General features: G+C 41.8%; 1 protein-coding gene across 1 annotated transcript; it reads left to right on the top strand.

Moving 5' to 3' along the window:
• Positions 1-109: 109 nt before the first annotated feature.
• LOC149288362 (hippocalcin-like protein 1) lies at positions 110-5155 on the top strand. The gene is made up of 3 exons (XM_089491828.1): positions 110-487; positions 2589-2694; positions 5058-5155. The coding sequence occupies exons 1-3, from the start codon at positions 110-112 to the stop codon at positions 5153-5155; spliced, it is 582 nt and encodes a 193-aa protein (XP_089347954.1).
• Positions 5156-25695: the final 20540 nt, after the last annotated feature.

Here is a 25695-nt window from a genome sequence, read left to right as displayed (position 1 = left end):
TTTGTTAATCACAATATATTATCTTACTCTGAAAATGCTGATTTTACAGATGTACAATTGTATATTTTTTTGTTTTCCAGCTGTCCTATATAAGTAAAAAGAATACATTATGGGAAAACAGAACAGTAAGTTGCGACCCGAAATACTTCAGGATCTCCGGGAAAACACAGAGTTCACGGATCACGAGCTGCAAGAGTGGTACAAAGGCTTCTTGAAGGATTGTCCGACCGGTCATCTAACGGTGGAAGAGTTTAAGAAAATCTATGCAAATTTCTTCCCGTATGGCGACGCCTCCAAGTTTGCCGAGCACGTATTTCGTACGTTCGACACAAATGGCGATGGGACGATTGACTTTCGGGAATTTATAATTGCACTAAGTGTCACCTCGCGGGGTAAGCTGGAACAGAAACTGAAGTGGGCGTTTAGCATGTATGATCTAGACGGGAACGGCTATATAAGTCGTGGAGAGATGCTAGAAATTGTGCAGGTAAGACAATGCTTTTAATTTCCTGCTTTCTGCTTCATATAATCAAACATTTGAACTTTAGCGCAAGCACTACACACAGTCTAGAACTTTGTATATCCTTTGCTTGACCTTCAGTGATTTAATGAGTCTCAACCAAGCAGGGATATCCCAAAAATCTAGTTTGTTTGTGGCACTTTTTTGTGTGAGTTCTTTCTATTTATGCAAATGAGTAAGGCGTTTAGAAGAATAGTATATTTGATTTCCATAATTACACATTTTGAGTTTCTATAAGCATGTTATTGTGACTGTCAGGTCTGTGGAACCCTGTGATACACTCACAGCCAGCAAACATTCTGAACTACTAGAAAAGCAGCACATCGGGGAGGAAAAAGGGACGAGAGGTTGAGGTCCAAAAGGGATTGGCACTACTGCGGTTGAGCTTGTTAGCCAGCTGCTCTTGCATAGTTAAACCATTGAGATGACATTCACCAAATTTCCTCAATTATCCATCATGCAGGGCTGGATTCACAATGTTTAGTTAACCTGATGTCATCTCTTTAGATTTAACCCACTTTAAGGAAACGCATACAGCTCTTTCCCTGCGTGTTTAAAGTAAATGTCACGCAGGCTATATAGAAAGTTTGCATGACTCCGGAATCTGGCAGGAAGGCTGGCGCTTTCACACGTATGATCTACAGACCTGCTGGGCTGGTGGAGGACTCCTGGAAATATCGTGCCAGAACATAGATTTTCATGGAAAGCAATAACTGTGGGGTCTGGTATTCCTCTCGCAGCTTCGGCACAACCCAAGAGACATCCCTGCACAGAAACTATTTTTACAAGCGGTTTTGTTGTAACTATTTTTGTATGAGCCCCATAAAGGTGTTAATAATACATTTCCGAGTACTGAACACTAAATGCTTTCATTCTGTGTTTGATTTTATTCCCATTTACTGATGCCAGACTCTGCGACATGAAAATATAATTGTGCTACATGAGTAACGTAATATTGCCCAAATAATGTTTGAGGCTTTACAACACATAGAAAATGGGCTGAAATGGTTTTTGTTCTGTTTCTGTATTGAGGGCTCCTAGTGTGTTGCTTGCCTTGGCCCCAGGCAGAATAATATACCAAAACTTACATTTTCTCTGCCAATCTATGAAAAGACAGAGTGTAAACATTGTAAGGGTAACATAAGGGTTAAAATGTGATAGGTGCATATACTGCTAAGCATTGCGTTCCCCAATGTGCGGCGGACAAAGTGAAACACTGCCACCTAGCGACATGTGCTGGTATATCCTGCATATTTTATCTGTGTGTGTGTGTGTGTGTGTGTGTGTGTGTGTGTGTGTGTGTATATATGTGTGTGTGTGTGTATGTATATATATGTGTGTGTATGTATATATATGTGTGTGTGTATATGTGTATATATGTGTGTGTGTGTGTAATATACATGCATAATAATAATCCCGGATGTGCGATCATTGGTCCTAAAGCAACCTATCTCAATATATTTTTATTTATATATAATATACACAAACCAAAGGGAGTGGCTGCACACTCAGAAATATTGTTAATATACACGGGCTTTTATTTGCCCGGGTGCTCCAAAAATAGCCAGACACATGTAACCAAAGAAAAATGGGCACTCACGGGTCTTTGTAGCAAAGTGCATTAAACACTAATTTATTTCAATCAGCACGGTCAACGTTTCGGACCACCTCCGGTCCTTTCTCAATCAGCACGGTCCGAAACATTGACCGTGCTGATTGAAATAAACTAGTGTTTAATGCACTTTGCTACAAAGACCCGTGAGTGCCCATTTTTCTTTGTTTACATATATATTATATATAGTAGAAGTATTATTAAACACTCATCTACAGACACCAGACAAGCCAGAAATCTCATGGTGCTGCCACAACCACAAGGACCCTATTGTTCCACTTTCTAAACATGTAAGTTGTTGGGCAGGTAAGGGCAATTCCTACCAAGATGAGTTTTGTTCTGTTTTCTTTTTCTAGCCATGTGTATGTGTTTTAGCTCCATCATCATAACCCAGTGTGCCAGACAATGTATTGTACATTTCGACAAACAAATGGTTCTTTTTATGGTTTTACTAAGGCAATCTACAAGATGGTATCATCTGTGATGAAAATGCCAGAAGATGAATCTACCCCAGAAAAAAGAACAGACAAAATATTCAAGCAGATGGACACAAATAATGATGGTAATGTTTTATGACTTTAATTAGACTTCGCAAATACATTCACAGCTGTCAACAGCCTTAATTTAGTCAGAGAAGTCCCAACACATTGTCCCAACCACTAGCCTGGTTTCTAGGACCAATGGCTAATCCATAAATTGTGCTGTTCATGTAATCCGGGTGGAAAAGTACAGGTTTCTGCAAAAATGTAATTTATCAAATAATGATTGCCAGATGGCACACTTAAGGCGTCATAGATAAACGGTATGACTTTCCCACCAAGCACATTTCAAAGTTCTCAGACAGCCCAGAGTTAACTGGAAAGGAGCTTGCATTACTCCGTCAACAGTGTGCACAGAGCTGTACATTTTAGATACAGTCATCTAGTCTTTTAAGGGGGCCAGCAATAACCTTTTATAAGCCGTGGCTAGCAGGTCACTGGGTTTTGTCCAGCCCTTCTCACAATGATATTGGTATACCTACCTTGTGCAATATAGGGGTGAGAGAGTGATAGATAAATGGAGCAGCCTCCCATCAGAAATGGTGGAGGCTAATCCAGGGAGGTAATTTAGACATGTATGTAATAGGCATAATGCTATCCTGAATCACAGACAAGACCAAGGACTGATTAAGATCCGAGTCAGGAAAAATGGGCAGACTAAATTGGCCGAATGGTTCTTATCCCCTACCAAGTTGTATTAACTTCTATGTGACTAGTCATTGGCTTTTAACCTGGCAAGTCTCTTCGTCAACTTTAGAGTTATCGGACGCGTTAGCGGTAATTACTGTGGAATCTGAATTTGTCGAGCTGGAGAATGTTTTAGATTCTGTTGCCAACTCGTCTGTCAGTAGACTCATTGCTGTGCTTTTCTGGGCAGCTTGCTTCATGTTGGCAGTCAAATAGACTAGAAGTATGGTAAAGAAGACAGTCGAGGTCACTTTATTAGACAAACTGCCCAATTTTGGTCCGGCTCGGCTGATATGTCATGAACTTTTCAATTCACGCTTGACCCAGCTCTAACCTCTGTGAATATAACCTGAAGCTTGTCAAAAAAGCAGGACACGTACAGAGTATGGACCCTCCGCACACTTTCCTGCAGCACTTTATATCACTCTGTTGGATACACTATACAAACCGCTCCATTATTCAACACAGAAGTCACCGTATCACAGAAATGTCCTCTTACAGTAAATGGCTCTCCAAACGCTTCCTTTGAAGGTATCTGGCTTTAGAGCCAATTTTGCTATAACCTTTTGTACATATCTAGCTTCATGCCCGTGTTACGTGTTTAGTATCCTTTTCATCAGGGTGGAACATGTGACCTGCATACATATGACTCAAAAAAACACATTGAATGGAGTTGAAAATATACTACCCGCTATCTGCGTATGTACATGAAGTCATACCCTTACGATTCAGCCGTCCTTCTTTCTTCTTTTGAAGATTGCCTTTAAAAGGAACCGTCTACAAAGGGAACTAGTTAGTCGTGTTCTGCGGGTCGGGAGAGCCGGGAACTAATGTTATGGTTATTTACTTGGGAAAAATAGCTTTATAATTAAACCACTACAGGAGAGCATTTTTCCTGCAATTATATTTTTTGTGCCATTTATTGGCTCTCCATAAGCATGTTGCCATAGCAATGGGCTATTATTGTGAGATAATGACATGCCATGTACGGGGCTGAGGCTTTGCAGCTCTTAACGTAATACATTTTGAAGAAGGGGGAAAAAACTCTATTGGAGTCTGGCAGTTGTAGAAATCCTATTTGCTTCTGTTTCTAATTAGCAGACCTAGGTTTTAATCCTATAAATTTAAATTGAAACTAAGATTTAAAAAAAGTTAATTCCTCTCCAAGGTTCTTAATCTAAAATATTTTTTTTAATGTTTCCTCTTTTCTGTGTTTTTTTATTTTATTTTGCTTTTAATTTGGTTTATTTCATTGCTTATATAATATATATATATATATATTATTATTATTAATATATATTATTTTTATGCATGCCTACTCCAAGCTGAAGTATCTATATTGTTTTTCATACCAAGTGTGAAAGCACCAATTTCCTTGGCCAACCTTTGCTTCTGAAAATAAAGCGTATCTTGGGGTGTGTGTATATATATATATATATATATATATTATATATATATATATATATATTATATATATATATATATATATATATATATATATATATATATAATGTTTCCTGGAAATCTCAGTCTTACATAAAAAATAGCTTTTATCAAAGACGGCAAAGATATTTTAAAGTTTATGCTCAGGAGCACCCATTGGTGGTTATGGTGATGTCCATGTCTGATCCCGTCAGGATTGGTCGTTTTGGATAAAGTAATCTCGGAAGCTCAGCTCATCTCTTTGGTTTTTCTGCAGGTAAACTTTCCCTCGAAGAATTTATAAAAGGTGCCAAGAGTGATCCTTCAATTGTCCGGTTGTTACAATGTGACCCAAGCAGCACGAGCCAGTTCTAATGAATTTCATCCTCCCTACGGACTGTCGCTACTGGGCACTGGCTTGTCCTTCAAGCTTCTCTTGCAAGTGGATGCCTTCTCAGTCATTCCTCTACTGTTAGTGGATAACAAGCCCCTGCCGGATTGTTTTCCTATGTATTAGAGATAAAACAGCCCAGCGCCTGTTTTATATTACCAGTATACGTCATTCCTCACTCATCCCGTGTATAGGCATGTTTACGTGCAAAGAGATCACCTCCGCTGAAGAATGATGGCTTCCCTGGATTAAATACATGGAATTATCTGGTTCTGTCATGATACTGTATACTGCATTGAGCATATAATTAGCTGTTTCACAATGAATCTAAAAAAATAAAAATAAAAAAAAAAAGGCCAAAAGACGTGGACTTAAAATTGAAAGCACAAGAGTTTGGTTGTCTTCTTCTTTTAAGCTTGACATTTCTTATTAGGTATTTTATTACAAATAAATGTGCATGTATTTGTATAATTTTCTGTGTAAAATATATATAGATATTTATATATATATATATATATATATATATATATATATATATATATATATATATATATATATATATATATATATATATAATCACACACACACACACACAGAGAATTATACGTGAAATGCAAATATATATGATTGCAGATTTATGTATGTTCTATAATTTATGACGTGGATAATGTGATGTTTTTGTCCTGTTAACCCCTTTGATGATAGGCAAGTGATTATCATTAAAGGGCATAACATAGTTAGCATATGATGCATTATTCCCCTGTTCCTGTGATTCTACAGATGATCTTGATTCGGACATTTGTTACTGTGATACATATATATATATATATCTATATCTGCATTTAGCATGACTGGCATTTTGTGGATGTTTCACTCTGTTTAATTATTGAATGCAAAACGTTTGTTGAAAGGTCGGTTTTATGTTATTTGTTGGAGAGCTTATTGTGTTTTTAAAAAAAAATAAATAAAAAGAAAAAAGTTCATTAGATATTTCTCGGCAGAGAATCCTTTTAATTCCATTATGCTTAACCAGCGATTCCCTATAAATAAACTTGACTGGAACAGCTTTTCCTGTTTACGATGTTTGCTTTGACTCACAATTAAATAAAAGGAATCACGGTTTAAATTAAAGGAAAATATTTTGTTTAATTCTGCATTAATTTCTTTTTTTTTTTTTTTGCCTGTTGACTATTGTATAATTAAGAAACTTTTTTTCACATTGCATTTGTTACTTTAGATATTTAACCCCTTAGTATCCTTAATGATGACCCATTGTGTCTTGATTTTCAGGTCCCATTATAGCACGCGTTGTCGTGCTTTTACTGGCTGGTTCCAGTGTCACTGTCCCTTGTCATGTGACTGCCGTGATAGCGAATCATGGTCATCTCACTTTATGATGCTCCAATCGCGGCAGTAGGTGCTTAGCTGCTTTTTTTAGGGGGGTGGGTGGCTTAATTTTTTTTTGGGGGGGGGGGACTACAACTACTGCTCCTCCACACTTTACTTTTTTTTAGGTCTTAGGTCCAGTGTATCTGTCTAGATATGTAATATTTTGGGAAAAGTCTTATTTTTTCATCACGGTAACCTGATTTGGAAATCAAGCACATGATCGTTGACGTTGGCATTGGTGAGTAAGGACTGTATGGCTGCTATTCCCATATTGCATCTTACTGAATGATTTTTGCCATTTTACTTATCTTTTTTTTATTTCAATGTCTTTTGTTAATAAGAAGTTGTCTTGCATATTCAGTCAGCGGATGGAGTTATTCACAGATGCCTGGTACTTATGCTATATATATTTCCAGGGCCGGCCCGACAATGGAGCCGAGTGGGGCTCCAGGCAACACTTTCGAAGCCCTTTTTTTTTTTTTTTTTAAGAGAAAGAGAGAAAGGGGCGCCGAGTGGTTTTATCTTACCAAGCTGTCAGTACCCGCTCGGCGCCCCCCTCTCTCTCTCCTCTGCGGCGAGTCTCCCTGTTTGGTCTCGGTGCCGGCTTGTAATGCTGAGTGCCGGAAGATTACCTCATTTCCGGCGCTCAGCATTACAAGCCGGCACCGAGACCGAACAGGGAGACTCACCGTAGGACTGCTGAAAGGTGAGTACAAGGGGGGGGCGGGAGGGAGAGGAAGGGTAGATAATGGGGGGGGGCGGCAGGGACGGAGGGAGAGGAAGGGTAGATAAGGGGGGGGGGGGGCATTTTAAAATTCGCCCCAGGCGGCATTTTGCCTTGGGCCGGCCCTGTATATTTCATCAACTCAGTAGACCGCATGCTTTGTGGCATTTAAAGAGTTAAGTCCTTTAACGTGTACTAGAGGCTCATACCTCGCTTTGTAAGAATGCAAATTACCATGTTACGTTAGAACAGGTAAACCTTGTGGTTAGAGTTCTTCTCATGAATTCCTTTAAAGAAATGCTGAGATCATCGAAGTAAGATTGACTAATGAGCAATGATTTTCATTTCTCCCTAGAAAATGATCCTTATTGGATTTACTTTGTCCATAATATGTTTATCCTCTGTTAGAACCCTTACATTTTCACCTTTTAGGAAGACTAAAATATTAAACCCGGCCCGGTCGCAACTTGAGGTATTTTTAACTTCGGCATTCACAAGGGCTTTGTCATTCTTAACAAGTGATTAATAATTTCAATATTCGCCTTTTTTTTTTAGAAAAAAAGTTGACTTTTAAAAAAAAAATGTAATTAATTTTATGGGTGAAGAAAAATATAGAGGCAACAATACAGAGGATAGAGGTTAAAATAGTGAAGTAGAGAAGATTTTCTTTATTTTTTTAACAGATTTTAATGTTTGTTGTTTTCCTTTCTACTACCAAAGCAAACAATTCTTTGGGGATCTGCTCTTTATTTTGCGTTGCTTATCCAGTAGCGTTGCTATCACTAATATACATCTTGGCTTAACCCAAGTCGACTACATTTCTAATGTAACCTTGAGATTCTACGCTGCAATTATTACTCCCACCAAGTCCTTGAAGATAAAGAGAAATCTCTTTAATTAACACTGTAAATATTTAACGAGCTAAGGGAGTGATGCTTTCCTATGACAATGCATTAAACGTTTGAAACACTTGTGACAAGCTGTGTGTTCTTTGAAGTGATACGAGAATTATGATATTACATCTGGGAACATTTATTCTGGGATAATTAGCATGTACGCAAAGTAGAAAGCGCTATTTAACATAATATATATATATATATAAATAGTATAGAATGTCACCGGTGACTTCAAACTTTTAGAGTAACAGCTTATAAGTAATAATCATTTTCTTGAAGGTGTGCAATTTGAAGTTAGTCTCTATGGAAACGTGTTTATAACGTGAATATAGAGTTAAACAAACCATTCATTAAATGAGTGCTGTATCCATAATTTAAGTAAAAGAATAAGTGGAGGAAAAAAACAGCAACAGTATTTATTGCTGCGCAAAATATTCATATTACGACTCTTTTTTGATATGTTAAAAATAACAGCTTTAATTTAGAAGACCTGAAAATCAATGTAAGTTTTTTTTACATTGTCATGGAAAAAATACATATTTAAACAAGGTGACCTATACCGTATTTGCTTGATTATAAGACGACCCCCAAAATTTGCATATTAATTTAGAAAAAAAAGCCTGAATATAAGATGACCCTATCGGAAAAAGTTTTACCAGTAAATATGAATTCACATGTAAACTATTTTTCATATTTAATAAAAAACTATGATTGAGAAAAATGCTTTTTTTGGTTTTATTTTCTTTTATTTGCCAACCTGCCCCCCAGTAATGTACATCTGCCCCACAGCTTGCAGATATGCCTTATACCCTCCTATATGCCACTCTGCCTCCCTGATATGCCTTATACCCTCTATATGCCATTCTGCCCCCAGGATATGTCACTTTGCCCCCCCCCTTTATGCCACTACCTCCCTTATATGCCACTCTGCCCACTAGATATGCCCCGTGCTTCAGATTCTCTGGTGTCAAGTGGGGGCAGCTGGTGAAGGTCTGTGTAATGTGCGTAGACAACCTCCGCTGCTGCCGGGGCTTCTATGGCTGAGCACCGGAAGGTCATGTGACTCCTGTGCTCCGTCAGAGAAGCCCCGGCGGAAGTGTCGAGTAGCAGTGGAGGTTGTCTGTGCGTATCGCGCAGACATTCACCGGTTGCCAGAGAGGATGATCCGGGTCTCCTGCAGCGCTGCGGGGGATCTGGATCTCAGTCCTGTAGTGAGACCTCTATTTGAGGTCTGATTATAAGATGACCTCGAATATAAGACGGAGTATTTTTCAGAGCAAATGTCTTCTAATCAACCAAATACGGTGTGTGTGTGTATATATATATATATATATTACTGATGTCCTGATGAAAGTCTGAAATAAACAAGACTGAAACGTTGACTTGAAAACCGAAGTTGTTTGTGTGGTTATTTGGAAAATCCCTGGAGTGCCGGTAACTATTTTTGGACTTTATATTATTTACTGCTACAGCTATTTGGCACCGGGCAAAAACTTGGCATTTGGAGTGCAATTGTTAATTTTGGACTTTATATATATATTACTGGGTACATTATCCGAAAGTTAAGTGATTGCTGCCATGTATGGTTGTCATAAAGTAGGTCTGTCTGTTTCCTAAACCTGCATTTTACAGAGCAGTTACGCTAAATAAACATGTTGTATGTGTTTACCACAGGAGCAGCACTGTTTATTTCCTCTTATAAAGACCTGCATTGTTATTTCACCCCAATGAGGTATCCCTCGCTTTTTTGTTAAATGGCTTCTTCCTTTGATGAAAGCGGATAGCCTCTCATAGTCCTGGTAAAGGTCAAGTGAGAACAAGGGCAAAAATATACAAATAGACCCTACAGGTCCTGTGGCTGCAAAACAAGCCCAAATCATCACCCCTTCACCACCATCCTTGACAGTTGATGTGAGGTGTTTGTGCTGATATGCTGTGTTTGTTTCTCACCAAACGTGACGCTGTGCATTATAGCCAAACATTTCTACTTTGGTCTCGTCTGTCCAAAGGACATTGTTCCAGAAGTCTTGTGGTTTGTTCACATGCAACTTTGCAAACCTGAGCCATGCTGCCATGTTCTTTTTAGAGATAAGAGCTTTCTTCTGGCAACCTTTCCAAACAAACCACACTTGTTCAGTATTTTTCCAATTGTACTGTCATGAACTTTAACATTTAACATGCTAACTGATGTCTGTAGAGATGGTACTGTTGGGTTTTCTGCAATTTCTCTGAGAATTGCTCAGACTGGCCTTGGGGTGAATTTGCTGGGATGCCCACTCCTGAGAAGATTGGAAACTGTATTAAATATTATTCACTTTTGAATAATCTTTCTCACAGTAGAATGTTGGACTTCTAAAATTGTTTGTCCTTCTAATCCTTCCAAGATTGATGTGCAGTAACAATTTATTTTCTAAGGTCATTGCTGATATCTTTCCGCCTTGGCACTGTGTTAACACACACCTGAATGCCCAAAACCAGCAAACTGCTAAAACTGAAGCTTTTATAGAAGTGGCCACACTTGCTGACGATTAATCAAGTGCATTTGATTATCAGCACCTGTCTATTTACCATCTTAATTCCTATATAAGCAGAACAGGTGTACACATGGCTTCACCATTTTGGCTTTATTTTTGTTGAATAAATCATGACACCGGTGCCATCTTAACATATGGGTACAATGGGCAGTTGCCTGGGGGCCCCGTGGTGAATCACATTGCTGCCAGATCATATCTTTTACCAGATAATAATGCCGCCAGTACCGCAGAAACAGGATAATAATTGTTACATGTCAAAAATCTTTGTAAACAACATTAGGGGTACAAAGTGTTTTACTTGAGGGTACTGAGTGACCCTGAGTGAGAGGAAGAATAATTCTCACCTTGACTGTCTTTTCAGCTGTAGCTCTAGAAAAACTGACATCCAGTTGTCTCAGACTAAATACGGGTCGGAACAAATATATACCAACCTTACATAATGTCTGACCCTGACTTTTGTTTCTGCTCATTGCAAAACTCAGACGTAACGGAAATATCCTTTGTTTCAAAATGAGAGGAAAATCACTATCGAGGGGCCAAACTGGCATGGTATCCAATCCATGATACTGTAAACAGCGTTGCCGGCTACAGGTTCTGTATCATTTAGATTACCTGACATTTGCGACAATGCACGGTAAGTACTTACAACCAAAGGGTCAGTCACAGTATAATGCCATTAAAATTGGCTCAAGGACATAAGTGGAAAATCAATTTTATTCATCAGTGTATTTTACTCTGAAGGTAAGTGGATGTTTTGCCGTTAATTTAGCTTTAAAAAGCCGTTACTGAGCTCTTCCATTTGAAAACAATGCGATGACATACCAAGTTACTCACTTAGTTACCCAAGTCTACTTTAATATAGAGATTCAGTAGAATTAGTGAGCTCTATGTGGGATTTTAGGATGATGCTTAATACATTATTCTGTGATACACCACAGGGTTCATTTCCAATTATTTAAAGTGGAAGATGTATTTTCTGTGGAAAGGCAAAGATTGCGACAACTAAAGCCAACCCATTTGGGGGTAATTTGGCAGGGTCTTCCAACATATTGAACAATGCCACAGTCATTGCTGAAAGAATCCCCAAATTCAACTATTTGTCCCTAGCTAGAGGGGTTTTTTTTTTGTTTGTTTTGCAAGTGTAACTCCTATGTTCCAGTTGAACATAACTCAGGAAAAGTGCTGTGAACTACAAACAGAACATCTTCCACTGGCTATAAACTGATTGGACTTGGGTTACAAAATACATATAGACTAATTTCAAGTGTGGTATTTGAGATGTATTACAGAAATTCTAATGGTTTGGTTGAATTCTAGTCTCATAAAGCTTGAGACATTTTGTCTACAGGTTGTGTCCTGCAGATTGGTTTAGACTTTAGTATGGTCATTGCTTGAGCTAGTCAATGTGGCAAGCTGGAATTGAAAACATGCGATAATGAACAATTAACAATAGTGTATTTGTTTCATGATGGCTTGATCTTGAGGATACATGGTTAAAAGAATGTCATTTAAAATGGAGAAATTAGGCCAATGTATATTGAAAAGGGACTAGGAGAACGGAAATTCCCACCAATCCATGTTAGATATATCTAGATATATAGATAGATATATCTAGATAGATAGATAGATAGATATACACACTTCTGATTAAAAGGTTGGGTATTTGTTTTTTAAAGAAAAGGATATTTCATTCTTTTAAAATATGAAAATGATCAGAAATCCAGCACAGACGGTATTAACGTTGTAAATGACTATGAAAACAGCTGATTTTTTTTAATGGAATTGCTTCATTGGCATACAGACAATCTCTGATGTTGTTGGTAACAACAGTTCAAGTTCGCTATCAATAACTCCTTACAAGTTCCCAGCTACACTAAGTAAACAGATGAGCACTCTCCAGCTTTATAGTGTCACCGACACTTATGATGTCACAATTCACTGACCAGGTGAGGCCACAATGAGGGCTCTGTGCTTCTGCTTTATGGACGTTTTAATGTATGGATCGGGCACTTTTGCATCTATCATATAGAATGACCAGAGTGTTAAAGTTTTATGATTAATTTAAATAGTGCGTAAAAATGTTTCCCATAATGCATAAAAAAACAATACCTAATAATTGTTGCCTTCTATTATTTTAACGATTTGCCCTCTGATAGGTGTGTGTGAATGAAAGGTTGCAATTATCCAGATTTCCAAATTAAAAAAAACCTATTCAATAAATGTTCAAACTGTTTAGATTTGGCCACATGGACATCCCCACCTCCTGTTTGTAAAGGAAAATGGGTGTATGGGGTAAGAAGCAGCTGTCTGAGACCACAATCTTCCAATTTGAAAGGACGAGATACTGTTTGATGGCCAAACTACATCATACATCCCAACAATCCTGGATTTTGGAGGCCGTCCCAATTTTCGGACCTCTGATCTTTTACCTCCTGTTCATCATGGAATTATTCTATATGATGTTAACTTGGAAGAACCTTTAACTATAAACACCCTATCGGATTTTACCCTGGGTTACGGAATAAACCCGTCTGGCGTCCCAGATGTATTAGTTTGTAAGATACAAATAAGCACCTCCTAGACAGCTACACACCGGGGACTCAGAAGTACCGGTAAGTGGGGCGGGGGGGGGGGGGGGACAGGAGGATCCAGGTCCCTTGCAGCTGCGGGTGATCTGGATCTTAGTCGTCTCATAGTCAGACCTATTTGCTCTGAAAAAAACCTTGTCTTATAATCGAGCAAATACGGTACATGAGTGTGACCCGTCTCAATATAGAGGCCACGTGCTACGTTTTTTTTTTGGTCACTCAGCGTGTGACCGGGCATATCCAGCTTGTGGCAACCTAGGCCTTTCAGAAGGTATGCAAAGTCACTGAAACAGCAGCCCATCACATGTGTTCTAGTAAAGCATCAGGATAAATGTGATTGGCTGCGGATTCCACTGACAGGATCTCAGCTCCCATTGTCTAAGATGGAAGACTATGCGCAGGAAGTGTACTGAGGGAGGAGTTAACCTCTCATAATTAATGGATGCCCGCATACCTGAAAGGTAATGCAGTGACGGCCAATATGAATTAAACATCAAAATTGGGCTGGAGCGCCTCTGTGACACCCGTTCACGCTTAGTAATGCATGTCAGCTTAACTTTTTGTAGCTTTTACAGATAAGATGATTAATATGTTAATTCGCTTTGTTGTTTTTACACAATCATCTGGTTTCAACACTTCTTTCTTACTGATCGGCTCTCTCAAGGTTTTAATACAGGATGACTTTAAAAAAAGAGCTCTGAAAAAAATTTACATGCTATAATCTGATAAATTTACATGCTATAATCATTCATAATGAGCTTCCCTGTTGGTTGGTCCAGATGTTCTGTAATTAATTACTCTAAATGTGGAAGACGTCATTTCTTGCACAAATGTATTTGTATCATAAGTAGGTGACCGGCTCCGGACTCATTACAGACACCATGCAGTACAATTCCCATAGCGCCCGGTCTGTAGGGCCATCTCTAGGGATGAAAACATCCCAATAAAATAACACCAATTTGAAGCAAATCTGCTATTTTCCAACATTCTACTGATCTATACACTAGATAAATCTATGTTTTCCTATTAAAATTATATCTTGTTTTCAGACATAATTTCCCGTCTTGTTTAGTTGGACTTTTTTTCTTTTTTAGAAACTTTACGTATATAGATAAACCATCAATTACTATGCAAAAAAAAATGAACAAATAGGAGAGTATTGATTTCGGGGTTAAAACTGGATTTACAGCCACTTTTTATATTTATTTTTTGTGTTTTTATTTATTTGTACTGATTTCTACCTCTGTGGTATAAATACATTATCATAGCTTAACAACCATAACCTTTAACCATTAATTAGTTTAATAATTATTATTACTACATCATTTTATGGAAAACTATTTTTCACCTTCATTCTTTGCTCTGAGAGGTGAGTTATGGTGGAGCAATGTATTTTTAATGCGGGGCAAAAGGGGCAGCTGCCTCGGGCCCAGTCATTCCTGGGGGACCATAGCAGCTGCCCCTTTAGCCTGCAACAACCGTGGCCACACACTATGCGAGCGACTTCTCCTATACCGCCCGGTGTAAGCAGTGGGGTAACATTAAATTACGTTATGTGACCCTGCTGCGTTCCTGCTTTTCCTGGGCAGTCAGGGTCAGAAGGCGGGAAGACTACTCTTACTCTGTACTTTTTTGTGTTTTTTACTACTGGTGTTGGGGTGGAGGGCACGGTTGCATGCTAGGGAGCACAGGGTGGGTGCTGGGGGTGATGCAAACAAAACACTCTGGGTGCTCAATGGTGTTGTCTTAAGATAAAAGATTCCAGTGTCTCTTGGGCTTAGTTTTGCTTAGTTTAAATGTTTAGTCTTTTTGCGCCATCTAGTGGCAAAAGTTATATAGGTGTAGTGTAGGCAAAGCACACAGGGTGAAATCAGGGGGGGTGAAGCAGAAAGGCAGCAAAGTTATGCACCCTTCCTACCCCATGTTGAGGTTATGGATGAGCAGCACACATCAGTTCACATTTTGTAGATGCTGGTGTAGTGGACAGCAGTAGAAAAGGGAATGGTGATGACTGACAGGGAAGCAAACGTGGTGAAAGTGGTTAGCGATGGGGACTTTGCGGGTTTGGGTTGCACAGCACATATACTACATCTGGTGGCAGCTATTCCACGGGCAGTGTAGGCTTTCAAAACTGATTGAAAAGTGTCGTAAGATTGCCAGGCACTTTCACAGCAGCTTGAAAGCCATCCAGCAGCCCAAGGAGGAGAAGGAGGCAGGTCTATCCAACCACCGTCTACGTCAGGACAGCTGGAACTCCATCCTTGAGATGATGGAGCGGATCTTAGAGCAGCAGCGAGCTCTTCACTCTATCGCCTCTGAGCAGAGCATTGGGGTCTCCATCCCCTTGGGCAAGGGAGAATGGGCATTAAAGGGGCAGATGGTGGCAGTCCCGAATCCATTTAGGGACATGACCAAGGACTTAAGCCAGAGCACTGCCACTTTGGGCTAGGTCATACCCTTACTTACCTGAAGTTTAAGGGTCGCATGCAAGCCATCATGGACATCCTAGAATATATGCTGGCCATCCTCTGTGACCAAGGACAAGTTGATCCTCAAAAATAATTTTAAAACTAGGAGGGTCATACTTGTCCACAGGATGCGTGAGATGCAGTGTCCAAAGCGAGAGGATTTTCTCTGTGACAGGCAATGTATTCAACCCCCAGAAAACACAGCTCTCCCCACACCAGGTGAAGCAGAAGTCAATCTTCACAAATTAGGGTACCCAGTGCTTCCAGTACTGCTGCTTTGTCTCCTTCCCTACTCTGAGGGAAAGGCATGTGCCTATCATCCGCCAGTGCCTGCCTGCCTGCCTGCCTTACCTTACTCTGGACGATCAATTATTATACTTTCTTATTTTCTAATTTCGACCTAGCAGCATGGCCAGGAAGCACTGACGTAACTACAGGGGTCACAGCGGGCCCCTTCCTCCTGTCTTCTCATAGCGGTTCAAAACTGGCTCTTCCTACCTGGACTGATCCAGCGCCCTTTCTAAACTATTTTGAAGCTGCACGGGGAGACAGGAGTGTATCGGGGGTCACGTGACATCATGTAACCCCGTGATGAAACAGAGGCTGCTCACTCAGTGTGTGCAAGCAGCCAGAGGGAAAGCTGCAGGAGCGGTGAGAGGTAAGCAGGGGCAGGATATATATATATAAATATATATATATATGTGTTTGTGTATATATACACTCACTGGCCACTTTATTAGGTACACCTGTTCAATTGTTTAACACAAATAGCTAATTAGCCAATCACATGACAGCAGCTCTATGCATTTAAGCATGTAGACATCAGAATGGGGAAGAAAGGGGATTTAAGTGACCATGAACGCGGCATGGTTGTTGGTGCTAGACTGGCTGGTCTGAGTATTTCAGAAACTGCTGATCTACTGGGATTTTCACGGACAACCATCTCTAGGGTTTACAGAGAATGGTCTGAAAAAGAGAAAATATGCAGTGAGCAGCAGTTGTGCGACGAAAACGCCTTGTTGAGGTCAGAGGAGAATGGGCAGACTGGTTCGAGATGACAGAAAGGGAACAGGAACTCAAATAACCGCTCGTTCCAACCAAAGTATGCAGAATACCATCTCTGAACGCACAACACGTCCAACCTGGAAGCAGATTGGCTACAGCAGCAGAAGACCACACCGGGTGCCACTCCTGTCAGCTAATAAACTGAGGTTACAATTCGCACAGGCTCACCAAAACTGGACAATGGAGGACTGGAAGGACGGTGCCTGGTCTGATGAGTCTCGATTCCAGCTGCAGAGTCAGACTTTGGCGTAAATATGAAAATCCATCCTGCTTTGTATCAATGGTTCAGGGTGGTGGTGGTGTAATGGTGTGGGGGACATTTTCTTGGCACACATTGGGCCCCTTAGTACCAATTGAGCATTGTTTAAACGCGACAGCCTTCCTGAGTATTGTTGCTGACCATGTCCATTAGACTTGGGCACCAGGGGGCTCTTCGTGTTCGTCTTCGTGCTCGTCTTCGGGGAAAAAAAAATCTTCGTATTCCGCGAATATTCGCCCGTTCCTGTCTTCTCTTCGGGCGAATATTCGCGGACATTCTTCGTGCTCGTTTAATCTTCGTTTTCCTCCTGGTTGCCTAGCAGGGGTTAATACGGGGTTAATAACACATCACAGCAGCAGCAGCTGCCGTGAAGGTACGTGTGTGCAGCTCTATTGGTCGTTTCGGCAGGGGGCTGGTCTGGCATCAACGAGTGAATTGCAGAACTGCAGAATGCACTTCATTCGTTGATGGCAGGCGAGCCCCCTGCCGAAACGACCAATAGAGTTGCACACACATACCGAGGTGTACTGTCCATAGATGTTTAATAAAAGAATAGGGAATATTTTACATTTTTAAATTGATTTTGGACCACTTTACATGCCTAACATTTGCTACCTATTTACAATGGCATACTTTGCAACAACCCAACTTACTTATTGGACAGGACTGGAAAATAGCAGGACTGTCCACCAAAATCTTGGGTGTGTTGGCAGGTATGCTGATGGAAAAATGTTGGACAAGAACTAAAAAATAGCTTAGGGTTAATGTACGGTTATGTTTAAGATTAGTAGCAGTGCACTGGTTTGGTTAAAGATGGATTATGTCTAAATAATAATAATTTAATTTTAATGTTTTTTTAAAAAAAAAAATAGGGGTTTATTTAAATGTATTTTAAAGTTAGATTTATTATTTAGTACTTGATTATATTTATTAAATGTTTATAGTAGCGTTACCTACCGAGCTATAACTACCTATGTGTATTTGCATTTTGCATACCTAGTTTAGCTAAATTAGATGGGACAGGACTGGAAAAAAGCAGGACTGTCCCTGAAAAAGTTGGGTCTGTTGGCAGGTATGTGGATGGAAAAATGTTATAGGGTGAAGTGTGAGTTATAGTGTTAATGTAATGCTATTAGTGAGTGAAGGCCAGGGCAAATAACAAGGAAAAGGTCCTTGTGTTTTGTGCATTGTAAGTGTGTGTGTATGTGTGTTATGTGTGATGTCACTGTGTGTTATATGTGTTATATGTGTTATTGTGTGTGTTATGTTTGGTTGGTTGTGTATCAGAAGGAAAATAATGAAATGGAAAAGGAAATGGGAAAGGCAAATGAGTGGGCAATTGGCGACCCACTCACCTGTTTCACCCCAGGGCAAAGCACCCAAACACTGTCAGTCTTAGACGTTTGGCAGCAGACTTCCAGAGCTCAGACACAAGGCCCTAGCGTAAGCTGGCCACTCCGGCGGAGGTAGCAGGCGTTGCCACACCGCAAACAGAGGCAGCCAGGGGGGAGAAACTGCCCTTACCATTAGGGACATTTTGGGCATGACTCTAGCCAGGAAGCGAACTGGCAGAGAAGAGATGCTGGCACCACCACCAGCAGCAGCATTGAAAAGGCGAATGAGTGGGCAATTGGCGACCCACTCACCTGTTTCACCCCAGGGCAAAGCACCCAAACACTGTCAGTCTTAGACGTTTGGCAGCAGACTTCCAGAGCTCAGACACAAGGCCCTAGCGTAAGCTGGCCACTCCGGCGGAGGTAGCAGGCGTTGCCACACCGCAGACAGAGGCAGCCAGGGGGGAGAAACTGCCCTTACAATTAGGGACATTTTGGGCATGACTCTAGCCAGGAAGCGAACTGGCAGAGAAGAGATGCTGGCACCACCACCACCACCACCACCACCACCACCAGCAGCATTGAAAAATTGGAAAGGCGAATGAGAGGGCAATTGGCGACCCGCTCACCTGTTTCACCCCAGGGCAAAGCACCCAAACACTGTCAGTCTTAGACGTTTGGCAGCAGACTTCCAGAGCTCAGACACAAGGCCCTAGCGTAAGCTGGCCACTCCGGCGGAGGTAGCAGGCGTTGCCACACCGCAGACAGAGGCAGCCAGGGAGGAGAAACTGCCCTTACAATTAGGGACATTTTGGGCATGACTCTAGCCAGGAAGCGAACTGGCAGAGAAGAGATGCTGGCACCACCACCACCACCACCACCACCACCACCAGCAGCATTGAAAAATTGGAAAGGCGAATGAGAGGGCAATTGGCGACCCGCTCACCTGTTTCACCCCAGGGCAAAGCACCCAAACACTGTCAGTCTTAGACGTTTGGCAGCAGACTTCCAGAGCTCAGACACAAGGCCCTAGCGTAAGCTGGCCACTCCGGCGGAGGTAGCAGGCGTTGCCACACCGCAAACAGACGCAGCCAGAGGGGAGAAACTGCCCTTACCACTAGGGACATTTTGGGCATGACTCTAGCCAGGAAGCGAACTGGCAGAGAAGAGATGCTGGCACCACCACCACCACCAGCAGCAGCATTGAAAAATGGGAAAGGCGAATGAGTGGGCAATTGGCGACCCACTCACCTGTTTCACCCCAGGGCAAAGCACCCAAACACTGTCAGTCTTAAACGTTTGGCAGCAGACTTCCAGAGCTCAGACACAAGGCCCTAGCGTAAGCTGGCCACTCCGGCGGAGGTAGCAGGCGTTGCCACACCGCAGACAGAGGCAGCCAGGGGGGAGAAACTGCCCTTACCATTAGGGACATTTGATTCATGACACTAGCCAGGAAGCGAACTGGCATCGAAGAGACACTGGCACCACCACCAGCAGCAGCAGCAGCAGAATTGGGAAAGGCGAATGAGTGGGCAATTGGCGACCCACTCACCTGTTTCACCCCAGAGCAAAGCATCCAAACACTGTCAGTCCTTGGCGTTTGGGAGCGGACTTCCAGAGCTCAGACACAAGGCCCTAGCGTAAGCTGGCTACATTGGCGGAGGTAGCAGGCGTTGCCACACCGCAGCAAGTGCAACCAGGGGGGAGAAACTGCCCTTACCATAAGGGACATTTGAGGCATGACACTAGCCAGGAAGCGAACTGGCAGAGAAGAGACACTGGCACCACCACCAGCAGCAGCAGCAGCAGCATTGGAAAAGGCGAATGAGTGGGCAATTGACGACCCGCTCACCTGTTTCACCCCAGGGCAAAGCATCCAAAAACTGTCAGTCCTTGGCGTTTGGGAGCGGACTTCCAGAACTCAGACACAAGGCCCTAGCGTAAGCTGGCTACACCGGCGGAGGTAGCAGGCGTTGCCACACCGCAACAAGTGCAACCAGGGGGGAGAAACTACCCTTACCATCAGGGACATTCGAGGCATGACACTAGCCAGGAAGCGAACTGGCATTGAAGAGAGACACTGGCACCACCACCAGCAGCAGCAGAATTGGGAAAGGCGAATGAGTGGGCAATTGACGACCCGCTCACCTGTTTCACCCCAGGGCAAAGCATCCAAGCACTGTCAGTCCTTGGCGTTTGGGAGCAGACCTACAGAACTCAGACACAAGGCCCTAGCATAAGCTAGCTACACCGGCGGAGGTAGCAGGCGTTGCCACACCGCAGCAAGTGCAACCAGGGGGAGAAACTACCTTAAACATTAGAGAGAAAAAATTTAACTTTCCAAGCTAAGAGCTGGGTAAACCAATTTGGGCAGATTGAATTTAAGAAAGGCAATCTGCTCCATCAGATGAGGTGCCATGCGTGAGCGCTGTGGACTCAGTATGTTTCCAGTCATAGAAAACACGCGCTCACTTTGAACAGTGGTTGGCGGACATGATAGAAGCTGCTGCGCAACCCATGAGAGTGCAGGCCACACACTCTTCTTTTCATCCCAGTAGCTAAGAGGATCAACATTAGGAGCAGAAGGAACTTCACAGAGGTAAAGTTTGACCATTTCAGCAGCACTACTCTCCTTTCTGCTGCTAGCTCTGTCAGATGGTCCAACTATACTGCCAAGTGCCTCTTCCCAAAACGCAGCTGCTCCACTCAGCTGTGTTGTGCTGCTTGTGGCACTGCTGCTGATGCTGCTGCTAGGGGTAGCAGACCACATCATCTCTTCCTCCTCCTGCACCTCACCCTCCTCGGACAGCATTCCCATTTTACGCTGCCAGTCACGCACCTTGTTGACCAATTGCTCCCGGTAGCTACTGAGAACATTGAATTTCAAAGCTAGCTTTCCCTTAATTCTTGGATCACAAAGGCACGCTAGCATCATTTCGGGACTCTCTTCCATTCGCTTGCGAAGGTGTACTTTTAGCAGATCCTTCAGCTTCCTGACTATGGCTGCTACGTCAGGATGTAGAGTGCCACCTTGAACAGCCTCACGGTTTCCAAGGAACACATCCATCTTGCTGCCTAGATGGGAGAACACTGGGATTACCTGGGCCAGACTGGCAGTGTTTGAGCTTAAATTTTCTGTGGCATCCCTGAATGGTTTAAGGACTGCCACTAGCTGGGCGATCACTGTCCAATCCTCCCTATTCAATGGAGAGGTAATCCCAATATTGTGCTCTGAGGCAAGATTATGGATTGCCCTCTGCTGCTCCAAAATCCTCTCTAGCATGTCTAACGTGGAGTTCCACCGTGTACTGACATCCTGACGTAGGCAGTGTACGGGAAGACCTGACCTCTCTTGCTCTTCCCTCAAAAGTTGGCTAGCCTTAACACTATGGTGAAAGTGCCCAGCGATCTTTCTGCAGCGGGACAGAACTACTGCTGCCACATTAGTTCCTTCTGACATTGCTGCCTTCACTACAAGATGGATGATGTGGGCTGCACAGCGCACACCAACAATATGACCATCTCGCAGCGCTTTCACCATATTGGCACCTCCGTCAGTTACCACAAAACCAACTTCAACATTGGTGCCCGCCTCTGCTCCCACCCAAAGGCTAAACATTTTCCTAATCGCATGCAGAATATTTTGGGAAGTGTGCTTTTCATCCATCACTTCTGCATGGAGAAGGAATGATCGGTAGCCTGCTGCAGCAACTTCCTTAGACACACCGGGCTGCCACCAGTGTGCTGTCAAAGAAAGAAAGGCATGCTGGGCGCTAGGTGCACTCCACAAATCTGTAGTGAAATGAACACACTGACCAGCAGCCTTGGAAAGCTCCTCTTTCACTGCTGCAACACAGGACCGATACAGCGAGGGGACAATGTTCCTGCTGAAAGTGGAACGTGACGGAACTGTGTATTGTGGAGCCACAGCCGCCATCAATTGTTTGAAAGGCTCCCCTTCAATCATGGAGAAGGATGCCCCTCCAACAGCAATGAACTGACCAATAAGTCGCGTTACTTTATTGGCCTGCTGTTTGGGCATCGTTCTCTTGGAGTGGAATGCCCCAAATTCTTCCAGGGTGGGCTGGGCATGCAGTGCTCCAACCTGCCTTGGTCTCTGGCTGCCAGAACTAGTTGCTGCTGCTGCTGCTGCTGCTATTGGCTCAGAAGAAGAAGCTGTTGGGGTTTTTCCACGGCCACCAGCTATGCTGCCTGCACTAAGTTTTACCTCTGCATCTTTCCCCAATAGCACAGCGTTGTGTTGAGTGCTGAGGTGATGCTTCATGCTAGCACTGGTAAAATGGCCAGACACTTTCCCTCTGCTTATTAGCTTCCCACAATGTTTGCACTTTCCATAGCGCCCTTCTTCAACATTTTCAAAGTGCTCCCAAATTGGGGCGCGCATAGCCTTGGAGTGTGCCTTGGGTGCTGCTCTTACTGCTCGGGGTGGATGAACAGAGGCAGAACTAGTGGTGGTGGGACTGGTGGTAACAGTACTGGCCATAGTGGGACTGCTAATTGCTTTAGATTTGCTAGGTTTTGCTGCTGCTGCTGGTGGTGGTGATGGTGATGATCGTAGCGGAGAAGGTGGAGGCTCAGGGGAAAATTGTGCACTAGTCATTTGGACACTGCTCCCTGAGGAATCTGATTCCTGACCACTCATCTCCTCTACTTCCTCTGGCTCATAGTCTAGCTCTTCATTAGCCAGATCGAATGGAATTCCTGCTAGGCTGGAGCTAAGACTGATATCGTCGTGAGACTCGTGACTAGTAGTAGTGCGAGCAGGAAGAATAGACTCTGCACTTGGCCTCTCAGTCTCAGGCTCCTCTGCTACCTCGCTAGGTGGAGTTCCACTATGTGTAGCCCTCTCTCTAACTGTCTTTACAAAAATTTTGTAAGGACTTGGTGGCTTGCTAGAGGTACTAGGAGGACATGGCGTGGCGGTACCAGTGGGAACAGTAGGCGCAGCACTAGTGGTGGTAGAGGCGGGGGTGGTGGTGGTGGTGGTTTTCCCTACAAAGGAATGAGATCGCTTTGGTTTGGGACCCCTCTGAGTCTTGCTGCTAATTTGGCTCTGCTTGGTACCTTGCATGCTGCTGGTGGATGGGGAAGATGCTGCTTGGGGCAAAAGGCACTTCTTTTTAGTCACTGGGCTGGTACTACTTGTGCTACCCTTTAACTTTGAACGTGCTTCTGGTGCTTTAGGCTTTCCGTAAAAAACCATAGAGCTTGTGGGCCTAGCCGCACTACTACTGCCTGCTTTTGGTGCCTTTCCTTTACTTGATGATCCTTCAAGCAATGCTTCCCCAAATGATAAGCGAGAGCTTGGCCTACTTGGCCGACTAGACTGACGCAAAGGCTGCATCTTAGAGCTGGTGGTGGTGCTGGTGGTGGTGGTGGTGGTGGTAGATGGAGCTTGTCCCTCCTTAGTCCCAAAAGGAGGATCCATTTCAAATTTTGTGTTGTGTGTGTAGTGTAGTGTAGTGTAGTGTAGTGTTTAAAAAACTATAAAAAAAAAATAAAAAAATAAAAATAAAAAAAAGGAAAAACGAATTAAAGACAAAAAAATTAGAGGAAGTTCTCTTCAGTGCTACTGCTTAAAAAGTAAAACTATGCACTACTGCACTGTGCTGTGTGCAATCTGCCAAAATCCTAAAGTTATTGAAATTATTAACTCAAGATTAACTATTTAATAACTAGCAGTATTTTATTTTTAATTTGAATTTACACGGGCCTAAGAGCTTAGCCTACCACTATGCTAGCCTAAAGCTATATTTCCTTACTATAAGTCTACCTCTAGGCAGACGCTCTCAAACCCACTAAGCTAAAGTGAGGTTAAATCAGATTCAGTATATGATTTATTAATTAATATTAAGTTATATAATATTAATAGATTAGAACTAATTTACTTATATATTATGTATTATAGATAGAAGAATATAGATTATGAATTAGAATTTAGAATTAGAATTACTTATATTATAGATTATGAATTAGAATATTATTATTTATAATATATTATAGATTAAGATTAAAGAAGATTAGAATTATTTTAGTACTACAGCTAGTAGCTTGAAGCTTTGCTTAGTACAGCTCGTCACAGTCAATTTTTCTTGAAAAGAATTAGAAATAAAATAAAATGTCACAGCAAAACAGTTATCTTCACTGCTTGCTGCACTCACTAGCCCAACAAGTTCACTTCACTGATGGACTGAGGTGAGCAAAACACTAAGGGTACTTTTAATAAAATTGAAATAAAATGTAAAATAAATGAGAAAATCTTTGCAAAACAGTTAACGTCACTGCTTGCTGATCAAAAAAAAACACAGCACTTATGCGGCTGCACTCACTAGCCCAACAAGTTCACTTCACTGATGGACTGAGGTGAGCAAAACAAATGAAATAAAATGAAAGATTAATTAAGAAAAATTGACTTGGTCTCTTACTGTTGCTAAAACAAAGCACAAACTATAGAGCTGCAGCACCAGTACTAATAAGATTAGCTGAACTATACGCTAGTAGTAATTAATTAATATTATTACTTTTATTTATAGCTAATTTAATTAACTATTAAGATAAGAAAGAATTAGAGAATTATTGATATTACTGATTTTAGATTAGACACTAGTAGATGTTCTGAATGTCTACAGTACACTCTACACTAGTATACTATTACTAACTATAACTGACAAATATATATATAATTTTATAATGAATTCAATTATTAATTATATTAATTAATATTACTGATTTTAAATTAGACACTAGTAGATGAATGTCTACAGTACACTCTACACTAGTATACTATAGTATATATATATATATATGACTGACAAATATATATATATATATATAATATTATAATGAACTATTAAATTATAGATTCTATTAAATTGTAATTTATAAATTCTATTTAATTTATTTAAGCAGGACAGGCAATAGGCACTAGTGCCAGCCCAGGGCAAGGGCACCCCAGTGCCACTGAGGCACTGGGTGCACTGTCAACTCAACAGCACTTACACTAAAGTTGATGACAAATTAATTTTAAAAAAATTAAATTAATCAAATTATTATTATTAAATATATTAATTAAGTAGCACTGAAGTGAGGATGAAGTACACTGTGAGAAATGGCAGGCTAAGGCTTACCAGTCTCACACAGAACAGAACAATCTCTCTCTGTAACGCTCGGATGCAGCACAGCAGTGTTGCCAAAGCAGTCACAGCGAAAAATGAATGGATCTCTCAGGCAAGCTCTGGTCTTATAA

The sequence above is a fragment of the Sceloporus occidentalis genome, unplaced genomic scaffold (genome assembly GCF_023333645.1).
Source record: "Sceloporus occidentalis isolate IW3139 unplaced genomic scaffold, rSceOcc1.0.p SCAF_52, whole genome shotgun sequence".
Classification (NCBI taxonomy): Eukaryota; Metazoa; Chordata; class Lepidosauria; order Squamata; family Phrynosomatidae; genus Sceloporus; species Sceloporus occidentalis.
The sequence above is the reverse complement of the archived record's forward strand: the minus strand, read 5'-3'. Positions and strand labels throughout refer to the sequence as shown.